We start from the raw sequence: 16223 nt of genomic DNA on the forward strand, positions 1-16223 counted from the left end.
TATATATATATATATATATATATATATATATATATATATATATATATATATATATATATATATATATATATATATATATATATATATATATATATATATATATATATATATATATATATATATATATATATATAATATTAAAACAATAAAATTGATACAAAATTTCACTTTAAAATGAATACCATTAACATTGTGATGATAATAGCATTAGGAAACTAGTATTTATGTATTATTATTATACTATAAATAAATAGTTTTTTAATTCATTTTATAAAATAGAGACTGATAACTGATAATTAATGGAAATAAATACAAATTATAAAAATCATGTAAACTTCATTTATTATTTCTAAATACTATATTAATGTTAGTCTACAAAGTTAAAATCAATTTAGAGCATTGTTATTATTTCTTTTGCGATTCGCACTTCCACTTCTGTCTCTCAAATTTATAAAATAGGTGGTCAAAGCTTGCTCAATAGGTAGGTTCTCAGCATAACAATGCTTTTTTCCTACACTTTATAAAGAGAAATATGGCAAATTGATTACTTATTTTACCTAAATCATAGGGTCATCTATGCATAATGATGTTAGATGATGACCCGGTTTATTGAACACCTTCACCCTTTATCAAACTCAGTCAATTTTTTGCCATCTCCCATCGAAAATGATGTCAGTTTTTGTTATCATATTATGATGGTATATCTGAATTGTTAATATAATATAAAAAATGCATATACCATCAATTTTTTTCTGGTTCAATTATACATTTATTCTCAACAGTACTAAAAGTAAAAAAAACAAACATAAATTGTTCTTTCAGATAAGTAAGCTAATTTCTGAATTTAAATTGTTTTTCCTATGATCCTCTACAGTTTTAAGCAACAAAACCAAGAAGTTTTTAGACCACATTGTTGGTGTAAATACCTCTAAAACCTGCTCATAGCTAGCATAAATTGTTTTACTTTTTTTTTTAAATAAAATATTTTACTTTTTTTTTTTAATTCAATTTTTTAATTGACATTATTTTGGTTTCAACATCCCCTCCCCATTGTCAATTATTGTTAAACTCGCACTGCCCCTCTATCTACTGGCATCATTTATGGATGATCTCATAGCCTAAATACTATATATATATATATATATATATATATATATATATATATATATATATATATATATATATATATATATATATATATTCTTTTTACTTTATTTACAACACCATTTGATATACAACAAACCCTTACAAAGCTTGCAATAATTCAGTTAAAATTCAATCTGAGTTATTGAAACGTAATAAATTTAACATCAATAGATAAGTAAAGCTGTCATCATTTAAAATGTAAAAGGGTGTTGTCAAAATATGTTGAAAGTAAAATTAAGTTACTAATAAAATCACGTTTAACAATGATAAATATTCTTACTGTAGTAAGAATTAGTACTATTTAACAAATTTGAACAAATAAATATAAAATAGTGAAAAAACAATGAACAAATAAGAACTTGAACTTGAACTAAATCTTGAATTTGAATTAATTGGTACTAATTTGTTCAAGCATAACCTTAAAAAATAAGTTTATATAATAAATTTTATGTATAACTAGTTATACATATAGTTAACTATCAGGAGTTATATGTATAACTGCATGCATTTTAAAGCATTTTATTTAATTTATATATTACTTTAGATCATATTACTTTGAATACTGGACCCAGAGAATTTTGTCCCAATTACACTGTGGTACTCCAGATTAAAAATTGAAAAGTTTCTGTAAATATCCTGTTTTTGTTCCTCAATGTACTTCGTAAGTCACTTAAGTTTTATGAACCTTATTATATATAAAGTTAAAAGTTTTGAAGCCTAAAAAAAGTTACAAACCCCCCTATCTCCCCCCTATTTTAATATTTTTTTTTAATAAAGAAAATTTGACTTTCAAACCAGCATTTCTTTGTGGGACACTGCAGTGTCCCATGCATGCATGCTTAGTTTTTGACAACATTTGAACTTGCAATCCTGACTCCATAAATGTAAAATTTGAAATCTAACTATTTCGTCCAAGAAAATAATTTTGATTTTTAGTTTTTAGTACTTTGCACAATAGGGCAAAATGACAGCTTTTCAAATTTTGCATTTTTACAGCATTCAAAAACTCTCCAAAATTAGCATTTATTACTCTAAAACATAACAGTCTATATAGCAAGTATAATTTGTATTTATTTTAACTCAGAAGATAAAATTTTACCTACAATTTCATGGTTGAACAATATTATAAACATTTTGTTGCATCAAAATTGTAAATAAGCTAAAAATTCTGGGAATAGGCAGTGAATATGTTTGCATCAAAATTGTAAACAAGCCGAAAATTCCGGGAATAGGCAGTGAACATGTTTGTTTTAAGTTTTGCATCAAAATTGTAAACAAGCTAAAAATTCCAGGAATTGGCAGTGAATATGTTTATTTAAAGTGTTTCACTTATCAGTTGTGTGAGAAAAATTTCAAAATGCCAAATTTTTCAAAAAATCATGAAGATTGTCGGAAATCTGTCTGTGTCTTGTGTCTGAAGAAGTGCTCTCGAGAGTTGACACAGTTCCTTGTTGAAAAGATCCTCAAGCATTACCATACAAGTCTTGATTTGACTGATACCAGAGTGCCAAGAGGCATTTGTGACTCATGTCGAACAATTCTTCGGAGAAAAGATGAAGGAAAAGATGTTAACCTGCCACCTTTGTTTCCTTTCTCATCTATAAAAGTTAGACCACCAACAAGAGATCAAGGTTGCAACTGTCTTATTTGTCAAGTTGGACATTTGAAGTTGAATGAGAAGAGCCCAGTGGACTATTCTAAACCTGTGGAAGATTGTACCCCTCAAAGATGTGGTGATTGTTTGAGTCTAGTTGGAAGAGGTCTGCCACATCAGTGCACTCCATTCACTTTTAGAGAGAATCTCAAGCAGCTAGCTACAGCTGATCCACTCGCTGCAGAGCAAATAGCTACTCAAGTCATCTCTACTAAACCTTCCACACCTGGTGGTACTGTCAAAATATCGCATCCTAAAGGCGGCCCACCACTTAGAGTTAAAACAGGTGATAGTTTTAATATATACATATAAAGATGGCAGGTTCAGAGGGAATACCTTTAATTTTAAAACTTAAAATTACAAAAAGTGTTAATATAATTTCATTTTTAGGAAGCTCAAGTGCAAGAGCTCTTTTCTGAACCCAGCATCAAAACTGAAGATCTTGTACAAGTTCAGCTAAACACAGGACTGTCCAACCTTGGCATGAAGAAATTTACATCAACCATCAACAGAGTCAGTGACACCAAGATTGTGGAGACTAGTTTTCTTGCTAAGTTTGAAGCCATTGGCAAACAGTTGTCTGAGTTTTTTACTCAAACCAGCATCCAAGTTTTATCAGAGAGTAACTCCACTGACTTTGTGGTTGTGCATTGCAAGGATCTTGCCGAGCTTTTGAATGAAGTCCTGCTTTGAAGAGTTTTCCAGAATCATATTGTCAAGTTGGGAATTGATGGAGGTGGAGGATTTCTGAAAGTTTCTCTTGGCATCATGGAGTTGGATTCTCACTGTGATTCAAGGTCACCACCACGGAAAAAACTTTTAACTCAGAGGACTGCCAAAGACAGTAGTGTAAAGCGTCAAATGCTTGTGGCTTTATCAGAAGGACTACCAGAAAACTTTGAAAATGTGAGGCAGAATTCCTGTCTTTAAGTTAGACAAAGTCAACTTTGTTGTCTCATGCGACATGAAACTTGCCAACATCCTTTGCCTTCAGAGCCATGCAAGTACTCACCCTTGCTCTTGGTGCAACACAGAATCAAAGCATCTTTCTCAATCAGGATCTTTGAGGACACTAGGCTCACTTGTTGCCTGTTATCAAGAGTTTGCTAAGTCTGGTGGTGATATCAAAAAGGCAAGATCTTTTGGCAATGTAGTGCATGAGCCTTTGCTATCTGGTTCTGAAAAACAAACTCATCTTGGAGCTCATACCACCAATGGAACTCCATCTTCTCCTTGGTGTGGTCAATGACATGTACAAAGCCATGACAGAAGTTTGGCCTAATGTTGTCAAGTGGCCCTCAGTTCTCCACATTCAACAAGAACCATACCATGGTGGGCAGTTTGCAGGGAATGCCTGTCACAAGCTTCTCAGCAATCTTGACCTCCTTCAAAGAATTGCAGAGACTGAGTCTGCTTTTCAAGTCTTTGGAATCATTGATGCCCTTCGAAAGTTTAAGTCTGTGGTGACAGCATGTTTTGGTTATGGTTCTGGAGGATGACTTTTCTGAAAAAATTGATCGCTTCAGAGACTCATATTTGGCAATCATGAACATCAGTGTGACTCCAAAAGTTCATGCTGTTTTCTTCCATGTGAAGCAATTCATTGAGATCAAAAGGGCTCCCTTGGGGATCTTTAGTGAGCAGGCAACAGAATCAATGCATCATAATTTCAGCTCACATTGGCAGAGATACAAAAGAGACCGCAATCATCCTGAGTATGCAAAGAGGCTTCTTTCATGTGTTGTGGACTACAACAGCAAGCATTTGTGAAGAATCAAATATTGAGAAGAATTTATTTTATGTACCATTTGCTCTTTATGTGTTTAGAATCAAGAGGTTGTTTTTGTGTTTTGGCTTAGAATAACTAAACGAATTATTTAAGAAAGTGTTTATTATTTCCATCTTGTTAATGAAAAACTATATCAGTTGTGTCAGAATAAACTATTATTCAAGTGAATTTTAGACAGTTATGTTTTGGAGTAATAAATGCTTATTTTGAAGAGTTTTTGAATGCTGTAAAAATGCAAAATTTGAAAAGCTGTCATTTCGCCCTATTGTGCAAAGTACTAAAAACTAAAAATCAAAATTATTTTCTCGGACGAAATAGTTAGATTTCAAATTTTACATTTTTGGAGTCAGGAAACATTGTAGTTTCACCCTGTCAAAGCGGTTTTCTCGGGTCAGCTCAAAGTAGTTTTTGGTCATTTTTTACAACAGTGTCATTAATGACTTCAACCTGGCTAATAATTAAAATTGTATATAATAATTAAAAAAAAGTCTCTCTCTGTGTGTGTCTCTCTCTCTCTCTCTCTCTCTCTCTCTCTCTCTCTCTCTATATATATATATATATATATATATATATATATATATATATATATATATATATATATATATATATATATATATATATATATATATATATATATATATATATTTATATTTATATTTATATTTATATTTATATATATTTGTATTTATATTTTTTTTTTAAAAAATGTTGGAAGAAAGTTAGAAGATACTAAAAACCTTGGTATTATGCAAGCCGAAGCGATTTAATTAATTCAATCGACAAAAAACGGCGTGTAAATTGCAAAGAAAAAATAATATTTTTAATATTCATTTTGGATGTATTGATTAATAGCATTTATTTTAAAATAAATTCATTTTGCAACACGTTTTTAATTTTATAAAATTTCGTCATAATAGTTTAAGGTAAATCCCACATAAGTTATAGGTGGAAAACATCATATGTAAGATCAAAAATGCTGCACATTTTGAATACCAAATGGGATAAAGTAGCAAATACCAGATTAAGTTAAGCCTCTCTGAAAGCTTCGATGATTAATTTTAAATTACTATTAAAGTAATTTTTAAATTAAAAGATTTTTAAAAATTATCATAGAAGCATTCGGACTTTCATTTGTCTAGTATTGACTACTTTTATACCATTTGGATTAAAATATGTGGCATTTAAGATCTATAACATGTAGTATTTTCCACCTATATCTCATGTAGGATTTACCACATAAAACCCATGTGGGATTTACCATATGAAACCCACATGGGACAAAATAATAATCCCCATATAGGTAACATATGGTAAAAACCCACGCGTATCCCATATGGGATTTACCATATGGAATCCATGTGGGATTTACCATATGAAACCCACATGGGGCAAAATAATAATCCCCACATTGGTTACACATGGGAAAAAATCCACGCGTATCCCATGTGCGCTTTTTTACTGGGAAGGCCCCTATGATGGCATACTTAACTTTGAAGCTTCATTGTTCAGTATCCTGAAGACTAATAATCAAAGTTTTGATATGGATACATTCCATGTTACATGTAGAACAATAATAACCCTCGGAATTTTCATCAGTTTTGTTTTTTTTATAAGTTATTTCTATTTTAAAAAAAGCTCAAGTATACCATCTTAGGCAACCACTGCTCCTGCGATGGCATTGGGGAGGCTGGGGCTGGTTATGATCAAGGGTAACTTGCTGATTTCATTTAACCTTAGAGTTTTCTCTCAGAAAAGCCAGAAATTATCCGGAACCATCCTAGTTTACCATTTCATGCTACGCAACAGCATTGTAAAGATTCGCGCATGTGCATAGGATGTGTTGCGTTTTATGTATTTTTTGGACCAAAAAACATTTGGAGCATCGCTTTCTTTTTACTTTACTTTAAAATAAGTTTTTCTTTTAAAAAAAAAAAGGTTTTTCCCAACTCGCCAATATTGCAATTCACCCAACTTGTCTGTATACCATCATAAGAAGAAGTCATTAAAACAAGCTTTGTCTCCCTAGTTGTGTCTCTCTAGTTAAAAAGATAAAGTTAAACTAAATGTACAAAACTTGGATACAAAATGAATGAAAATTCCTTTTCTGCACAATTAATAATAAATCACAAACTTAAATATATGAAGGTAATAAAACTACAACAGCACATCCCAAAATCGATTTTTGTTGATTATAAAAACAATATTTGTGCACAAGAAACGTATTTTCACTAAAACTAATGTAAAGTCAGTATAGTCATGTAGGTCTAATAACTTTTTCACCAAAACCAATTTTTATGGAAATATGACGGGTATGCCATCAATGGCCCCTAAAATAAGATTTGCGTTTACCAAATTTTAGCAAAAACTAATAAAAAAAGTATTTAAATTTTTGGAAGCACATTTGGAATAGTCTTATAGTTGTTTTAAATGGAACAGATTTTTTTTAATAGTTTTGGGTTTGAAGACTTGTGCGCTAAAGTTGATAATAGAGAAAAGTGCGATTTTTCAAAAATTAAATAGGCCGCACTTTTTTTACTTAAATATTTCAAAATTCTGTTCCACGTAAAAATCATTATTTAATAAAAGAAAAATTTGTCAGAAGTTTCAGAAAAAGCGTTTAAGCGGTTGTCATTGAATTTTGGTTGACATATATTGAAAAATCTCAAACTGAGAAAACGCTTAAAAACTGAAACTAAATGCTAAACTATCAACAAATTTATGTAACATTTTATATTCGACTACATTTAAAATAAAGAAACCTGTTGCTTCATTTGCAACATTTTTTTAGAGATTTTTTAAAAGATTCTTAAAAGGTTTTTGAACAGTTTCTTATCCTTTCTGTAATATCAGTAATTTTTAAAATAAGTTTGTTATAGTTTTTGCGTCATTGGCATTGGCATGGTCATTAGAATTATTAACTTTTCAATTTAAGAATATCCTTATCCAAGAGTCTATCCTAATCTAAGAGTTCTCATCGAGTATACAGTTAAAGTAATTATTCCTAGAAAAAGTTTTATAGAATTTCTGTAAGTTTTTGAAACATATAGACTATAGAAATTCTATATAATGTCTATTATTTTCTATAGAAATCGCTATAAACCCAGGAAAGAAAGTGTTAATAGAATTTCTATAAACTTTTGGAACATATAGTCTATAGAAATTCTATAGAATTCTATAGAATTTCTATCGAATGTCTATTAATTTCTATAGAAATTGTTATAAAACTTTTTCTTTATATAGAAAAAAAATTAGAAAAAAAATTCTATCGGAATTTTTATAGAAATTAACAGAGATTCTATAGAAATTTTATAGAATTTCCATAGACCATATGTTCCAAATGTTTATAGAAATTATATAAAATTTTTTTCCTGGGAAACTTTTTTTTCTATAAAAAAAAAAGTTCTATAGAAATTTATATAGAAATTAACAGATTCTATAGAATTCTATAGAATTTTTATAGGCCGTATGCTTCAAAAGTTTATAGAAATTCCATAGGATTTTTTTTCCGGGAACTTCCTTTTTGTTAATTTAAAACTTGTTAACAGGTATTAAAGTAATTTCGATATTTACTTTTTAAACAAACAAACAAAAAAATGTACATGCATGCCCTTGCTTTTTGCTTTTCCTTTCAATAATTGCGTAAGTCGTTCAGAGAGAAGTTAAACAATTTCATTTGATCAACTTGTACATTTGAGGAGAACGAAATTGTTCTCCCCAAAATATAAAATAACGAAAACGAAATGGGAGAACGAATTGGGAGAACGAAATTTGTTTCGCAAATATAAAAGGTTGATAAAAAGTATTCTTTTTTTTCTTATAATAAAATTTTTCAAAAAATGTTTGATTATATTTACATTTAAATGTTAAAATGTTAAAATTCTCTCAACTTGAAATAAAAATTTATTAAATTTACTCTAAAAGGAAAAAAATTACTAAAACTAACTATTTGAGCGCATTTTAAATTACCTTTTATTGAACAACGGTAAATTATTGAAGTGTTTAAACAAGTACTGAAATAAAAAATTCTACCGTTCTAGTAATGGTTAGGGTTAGGGTCAGGGTTATGGTCAGGGTTAGGGTCAGGGTTAGGGTCAGAGTTAGGGTCAGGGTTAGGATTAGTGTCATGTCTAGGGTTATTAAAGGTTTATTAAAAAACTTTCCAATTATTAATATTATGATAAAGCTAACCTAAAATTTAAAAAAATATTTTCTCTAAATAATTTATACCCTTCTATATTATTGTAGAAAATAATTTTGAAAAAAAAAACTTACACAATAATTAAGTCTTGTACAACATTTATAAAGTTCTTGCCATCTCCAAAATGAAACACCTCATATGATTTTAAAATACTTTCATCTTCGTAGTATTGTGCAGTCGTCAATATATCTTCTTTGTCAACTGAAGAAACATGAGTACTCTTTAAAAAATCAGATACTTTTTTCCAAATAGATAAGTAAGATATGGCATACTTATGCTTGTTTCTAGTTTCTCTGTACATGTGTGGATGCTCGCTAATATTTCCCAGACATTCAAAATTGTTTTTTAAAACGCTTAATGAGTGATTGGCATCAAATAATTCAGTACTCACGTCATCAATGCTACCTAATATCAACGATCCATTTATCTTTAATCTTTGGGTAATTTCGAGCAGTTCTTTATATGCATTTTTGTATCTAAAATCAACAACGATTAGATCATAACCTTTTAAGGTAGGTCTCATGTTTTTGTAATCAGCTTGAAAAAACGAAATTGTGTTGTTTTTTTCCTCTAAAAGTTTTTTTCCACATTCATTAGGTTCCAGGTGGTAAGATTTTGACTCTGTGATCTCTCCTTCTAGTTTCTGAAACCAGCTAATTGATGAGTCACGTAGAAGACTTTCTAAAAGTTGCAAGTTGTTTGCAGTTTTATCTGTAAAATCAATTTCAAGGTTGCTACAATTTCTCAAAATTTCTAATGTGGCTCGTCCAGCTCCTCCATAAGCTACTAATATTTTAAGTTTATTTTCTTGATGATATTTGCGAATATTCTGGTTAATAATCTCAGCAGTTTTACTTCCAAGGATATAAGGCCAATTTAAAACAGGTTTCTTTTCGACCAAAGTTTCTCCATTAAAATCAGTATAGTGCTCAGTCAATTTTTCTCCAATTACCAAGTTATCAAACATTTTATTGACTTTAAAATTATGTGTGAATATATATATATATATATATATATATATATATATATATATATATATATATATATATATATATATATATATATTCATATACATTAATTTAAATACATAGTAATATAAACAACAACACTAACAAAATATTATAGATTATTTAGTAACTATGTTGCAAAATAAAAGTTTGAAAATATTTTTTATTATATTAGTTTCTTGAATCATTAAATTTTATTTTCTAAACAGATTTTAAAAAATCCTTCTGAATTCGAATTTATTGGAATGAAATTTAAACAACTTTATCGCATTTAAAAGTTAAACGACTTTAACAAATATTGATTTTATCTTGACAATTGCATAATGTACTTCAATATTTGATTTATTCCTATATTTGATGTATTTCTATATTTATTTTCTCAAGTTAAAAAACGTTTATCGTGTATAACGAGAATCGAAATAGAAGTAAAGAACTGCGCATCAATGGATTAACCGAGAAAAATAATGGAAAAGAACGGAAGAAGACAAAAGAAAAAGTATTTTTATTATATAAAACTTGATTTTCTGATATCATTTTATAATAGTCTTTTTATAATAACTTCTATTATAACGACGATATTATCAAAATTTTATAAAAATATATAAAAATGAAACGCCGTTCTGGAGGTTTTTTGCCCCAGTTAAACAATGAGATTAGCTTGTAATTCTGTTGTAGAATTACAATTAGAAGTATAAGATTAACATAGTTTTGTTTACACGATTTTTAATAATAAAAAAAAATTGATAAAAGTTTTGCTTTACTACTAGTATTAAAAGTGAAACTGTTTTATAGATAACATATATTTATAACATATATAGGTAACATATATATAAAACAGGCCCGTAGGAACAAAAATTATATTAGGGGGGGGGGGGATAAATCTACCTGGTAGGTCAAATAGTAGTAGGTCAAAAATATATGTCAAACGAACTTAAGCCGAAAATAGAGATAACAAATTAGGTCTTTTCTATTCTTTTTTTTCTTTTATATCTTATATGTAATTGTTTGCTTTTTTCTAAAGCTGACTTCAAAATTATTTATTTGAAAAACTATTGGGGGGCAATGCCCCTGCTCCCCACCCCCGGTTGCTACGAGCCTGCAACATATATAGTTAACATATATAGGTAACATATATATATATATATATATATATATATATATATAGATTAGTAAAAAACACTTATCTAACTTTTATCTTCGACTTGAAGTTTCACCATTGCTGGATCATCAGGAATATATATATATGTATATATATATATATATATATATATATATATATATATATATATATATATATATATATATATATATATATATATATATATATATACTTATAGCATATATAGGTAACTTATATATAACATAACTAGGTAACATGTATATATATAGCATATATAGGTAACATACATTAGTAACATATATATATATATAACATATATAGGCAACATATACATATAAAATGTATATCGAACATATAAATAACATACTTTTATGATCATTAAAATGTAAAAGAAAATGACTTCATTATTTATAATTTCAGAAATTTTATTAAAATGGAGCATACTACATTTCATTTTTACCAATATATATTTATTTAATTGTACCGGATTTTGCACTTAATTTAGCGGTTTTTTGCATTTAACCTAGCGGTTTTTTGCATTTAATCTAGCGGTTTTTTGCATTTAATCTAGAGGTTTTTTTTTATAATAACAAATAGTTTTGCTTTTATTGCTTTGCTTAATTTAACTTCTTTATATACAAAATTAAGCACGTATTTTCATTAGTTTTTAAAAACTCTAAAATGAATAACACACGAAGACAATGCACATAAATTAATATTGAAGTAAGAAATTTGATTAAGGCAAGAAGTATCGGAATATGTGCATATAAATAATACTTCGATAAGACTCCTGGCCCATCAATATTTGTTAAAAGGTAAAGTCAATCCTGGTGTTTGAGGTGATTTTTGACAGTCAGTTTGTACTGTGGAAATAAGAGATAAACTGTATGAGTTAATTAGAGATAACAGAAACTGTAATCTACAGGAGATAAAGGTATAATTGGGAATCGATGTCAATACAATTTGCAATGTATATTAAAATACAAAAACCGTATTTTAAGAACTAACAATAAATTAAATTTTGAGGCTGATATATTTTTGATATAAGTTTGTGTGTGAACAATTACATCGTTAGCCGATCCGTAGCGTCTTTGAATCATTGAGTCTAGTTCAGGTGCCGACATTGGACCGTCATAATTTTTGTACCTGTAAAGATGCGACAGACGGTTAGTTATCAACGGTTTAAACAATCAATTAGTCAATGTCGATTCAACTCAATTCCGAAGTAATAAACACGTTTGCATTCCGAAGTCGATACCTGAGTTAGGCACCATAATTCTAAAATGCTACGAACCTATAAAGGCTAGCTGACATAATACTATAGCATTTTGCTTTAATAAAAACGCCAAATTAAAAGAGAATGATATCTAAAACTTTAAAAATTTCCTAAATAAATTACCTGCTGTGAAAACTGTTTTCACTATCTACGTATCTAATTCCAGCATATTGGTAGAAATGCCTTCTAAAACCATATCGTGCATTAACATTTGCTAAATTGCCTAGTGAAATCCAAGACCCACCTAAAATGTGATTGTGAAACCCATCAATTGTTGGCAGACTAAAGTCATCGTAAAGTGGATCCATTTTAAATCCGTTCATTATAGTGAGAACGGAAACGCTATGACGCCATACATTCCCTGAGACGTCGTAAACCATTTTACCTGCTATGAGACCTCCATAAAGATTTACAGGAGTAGGCGAACCAAATTTATTCAGGTTCGTGTTTGACGTTTCGTTTTGTACCAATAATCTCATATGAAAAGATTCTTCGTGAGATATGAGTCGCACCTTAACTCCACTACTTTCACTTTTCCAATTACAGAACGCTTCTGCTTCTAAATTATTTACTTCAACAGGAAAATCCCATGGCATCGGAATCTCTTCTAAAAGCGATCTATAAGTAAACTTGTTTACCCAAAAGCGTGGCATTGTAACATTTAAGTCAGTGACATATCGCCAACCTTCTGTAGACCACCATTTTTTACCAAATTCTGTATACCCACCAGCTTCAACAAACTCTAAGTATTCCGCATTAGAAACAAGCATCTGACTAGCTCTGAAAGGTTTCAAAATCTTTTCTTCTGACCCAAACTCATTATCCCATCCGAAAAAGTCACTTTCTAAGTTATCTTTACCCATTAAAACCTTTCCTCCAGGAATGTCAACTAAAACATTTTTACAAGAAGTATATAAATTTTCATAAGTTTTATTTGTTTTCAAGTTTCTTTTTTCTGATTTGTACACTGGAAAATTAAAATTGTGTTTCTTCTTTATTAGGCGGAGGGGTACTTGCGAAATTATAACAGCACTTGTTTCAAGGTGAATTTTTTCGTGCTCTATTCCCATTAATATTACCAAACACGAGGATTGATTGGTAAGATTACTGGGTGATTATCAAGTAGCTGCAATATTAATTTTTTAACCTGTTGTCGATAAATTTTAATTTTGTTAAGATACTCTGCCAGTTGCTCATCCGAATATTTAGACCAAACGTAGTTATCTTCAAGTAAATCGTCCCAAGACATTTCGTCTACACCTACAGACATTATTGATTCAACGAATGTATCGATTCTCATTTTCGAATCTAAATAACCGCTAACTACAAGTTTGTTTATATAAAGCACCGCAGTGTGTGCATAGTAAAAAATGAGATGATGGCGTAGTCGCTCGGCTCTTATAAAGAATGCTTTTGTTTTTAAAACAGAAAAGAGGTTTTCATAAAGATCATAGATGTGCAAAAATTGTCGGCGTAATCCTGCATCAGTTGTCTTTGACAAATAAAGATTGTTGTTGCATATGTTTGCAAAAAACTCAAAATCTTCGATAGTGTTGTAAGACCAACAAGATATTCGTAGATATTTATTGAAAGATCTTGTACATACAGGATTTTTGGTTTCTTGCTCTTCCTTAACAATATAACTGTTAATTTCGTTGCGAACATCGTTTTTAAGGTTCATTCGTTTCTCTTCTTTAGTCTCTTTAGTTGTCTCGTTAATATCTTTACTTACGACTTTGTTATTGAAACAGTCTTGGTCAGTTGATTTAACAGAAACAAACAATCCATATTCTTGAAATGCCTTTTGTATATCGTTTAAGTTTTTTATTGATGAAAACTGACAACTTTTTAACTCAAAAATGTTTATTACCCTTCTTTCATTTGTTTCAGGCAGTAACGGTTTAACTCCTAAACTGTTCAGTAACCCACGGTTTAATAAGCTTGCAGCGTATTGTAACTGAGCTCTGCCATACTTTTTGAATATTTTAATAGCTTTTGACAAAGTTATGTATGAAATATAAGTGTCTAACATACCCAGCCACATGTAGCCTGCTTTTATTTGAGAATATGATTTTCCTTCGAAACTATCCCAACCAAATGATATTGCAGGAGGTCTCATATGTTCGAATATTTTTAAAACGAATAATACCGCATGATTTAGTATTGCCAATCCATTTGTGCGTGCTCATCACAAAATAATCAACACGTTCAAGTACCTGGATGTTATCTTCTAACAGTAGCTCACAACATTGTGTTCCGTCAACAACAAAGGTTATGTTGTGCAAAGCACAAAAATTGCTAATCTCTTTTAGAGGCAATATTCTGCCACTTTGGCTTGCGATTGCATCGCAAAATAAAATTTCGAAATTGCATTCGTTGTATGCCTTCGTGAGAGAAGTTAAAATAACGCTAGGATTTTCCTCCAGCAATGCATACCAGGAGAAATATAAACAATTTCAGATAAAAAACCATCATACTCTAGAGTTTCTAGTTGTTTTCTTGTTGCACCGTATATTGGGTTCAAAATTGCTGCCGTTGAACATTTTTTTTCTTTTATCAAATAATCTTGAACAGCAATCATACCAAAGGTGCAATTTGGAACGAGGAGAACATTTTCGATTTTGAAAAATTCATGCAAAACTTTATAGGTATAGTCTGTAAGTGGCAAACAAAGTTGGTCGTAAAACACATCAGGATTTTCATCAGCAAAACTTTTTAGAAGCAAGCTCAAACTAACCACATCGCGATATGCTCGCCCAAATGCAGCGTGGTTTAAGTAAGCATTTTCTTTGTTTACTTGAACAAGCTCACTCAGTTTCAAATCATCTTTTATTTCGTCAAATATCTGATTATAAATGTTACTAGGCAGATACTTTTTGGTGTCTTCTTCGCATCGAAAAGAACCAATTGGAATAAAAACTTGTTCTTTGTCTTTGGTAATCCGCATAACAAAATATTTTCTTAAAGCCAAATGTCTAAAAAATGAGAAAACGATTAATGGTATTGTGTTGCTGTTCTGAATTTAAGCAAAATTTTTAAAGATTTAAAAAAAAACATGGTTTGAAGTTTGTTTGTGTCAGTGTTAACACTGATGGAGTTAACGACAAAGAGTTATAGTGTTATAAACATAATATAGTGAATATTATGCAGAATTAAGGTTAAATTTTAAAAAAAGTGAAATAATTGACGTGGTTTTGAAGTTGTGAATTATTTTTTTAATATAAAATTGTTTATTGGCCTAAAGTATCCTGTGATGCAATTTTGCAAACATTTTATTTAACGATACCGACATGAATGAGAGTTGGAGGTATATAGGTTGTAGAACATTATTATCTATTAGCTTTTGCTCGTTTATTTTTGCCTAGTTTACCTCTGAAGTTGAAAATTAATTAACTATAATTCTGCCTTTCATTGTTTAAATGCTTTGTTATAAGGTTTACTGGTAATTGTCATCAATAATAATATCTTTTAAATGCAGGGTTCCCACATGCCCTGATTTTACGTATAAGACATCATAAAATCACGATATTAGGGAACCCTGTGAACTAATTCAAATAAATTTTTAATCAGTTGAACTATATAGTTCACAAACCTTTTATAGTGAAATTATACGTGTTAAGTGTTTAATTAATTTTGTAAGAGTTATTTAAGTTATATTATGTACAGAAGATATTGGAATCAGTATGTTTAACTGTACCATTCGGAGCACATTGATCGTTGACTACGCGGAACTAATTGGTTGGAAGATTAACGTAAGACCTAATGTCAGACTTTTTATACAGTTTTTTTAATACAGTTAAATAAATAGCATGTGTTTATGATGGATAAAAAATTTATATATGACAAACAATTTCTTTTAACATTTTATTTTATATTGACGGCATTTAGTCCAATAGTTTTAAGGACGTCAACATTTTTGATGACGGTCAAACTAAAATTAAAAAGAAGCCATATCGGCTTAGAAATTCGTAACAACAAGAATTTAATTCTTAATAAAACGGACGTTGTCAAAAATCAGCATAAATTTATTTTT

At 29.6% G+C, this 16223-nt stretch overlaps 2 protein-coding genes across 4 annotated transcripts in view; both read right to left on the reverse strand.

The window, feature by feature from the left end:
• The window catches only part of LOC136084936 (uncharacterized), a 29707-nt gene extending 19946 nt beyond the window's left edge, over window positions 1–9761 (reverse strand). Inside the window, exon 1 of one of the 3 annotated variants that reach the window (XR_010640954.1) lies at window positions 8902–9761. Coding sequence is in view for 2 of the 3 variants with exons in the window: in XM_065806336.1 (XP_065662408.1) it covers window positions 8862–9754 (893 nt within the window). In the remaining variant the exon portion in view is untranslated. Of the gene's footprint in view, window positions 1–8861 lie in introns of all 3 variants that reach the window. The other 2 variants (XM_065806335.1, XM_065806336.1) reach the window with 2 other exon arrangements.
• Window positions 9762–12308: 2547 nt separating this feature from the next.
• Window positions 12309–14305, reverse strand: LOC136084935 (uncharacterized). Its single transcript, XM_065806334.1, is given in 2 exon segments — window positions 12309–13283; window positions 13286–14305. Coding segments are annotated over 2 exon segments (1923 nt in total). The 5' UTR covers window positions 14235–14305; the 3' UTR covers window position 12309.
• Between the last annotated feature and the right edge of the window lie 1918 nt (window positions 14306–16223).

The sequence above is a fragment of the Hydra vulgaris genome, chromosome 09 (assembly GCF_038396675.1).
Source record: "Hydra vulgaris chromosome 09, alternate assembly HydraT2T_AEP".
Taxonomy (NCBI): Eukaryota; Metazoa; Cnidaria; class Hydrozoa; order Anthoathecata; family Hydridae; genus Hydra; species Hydra vulgaris.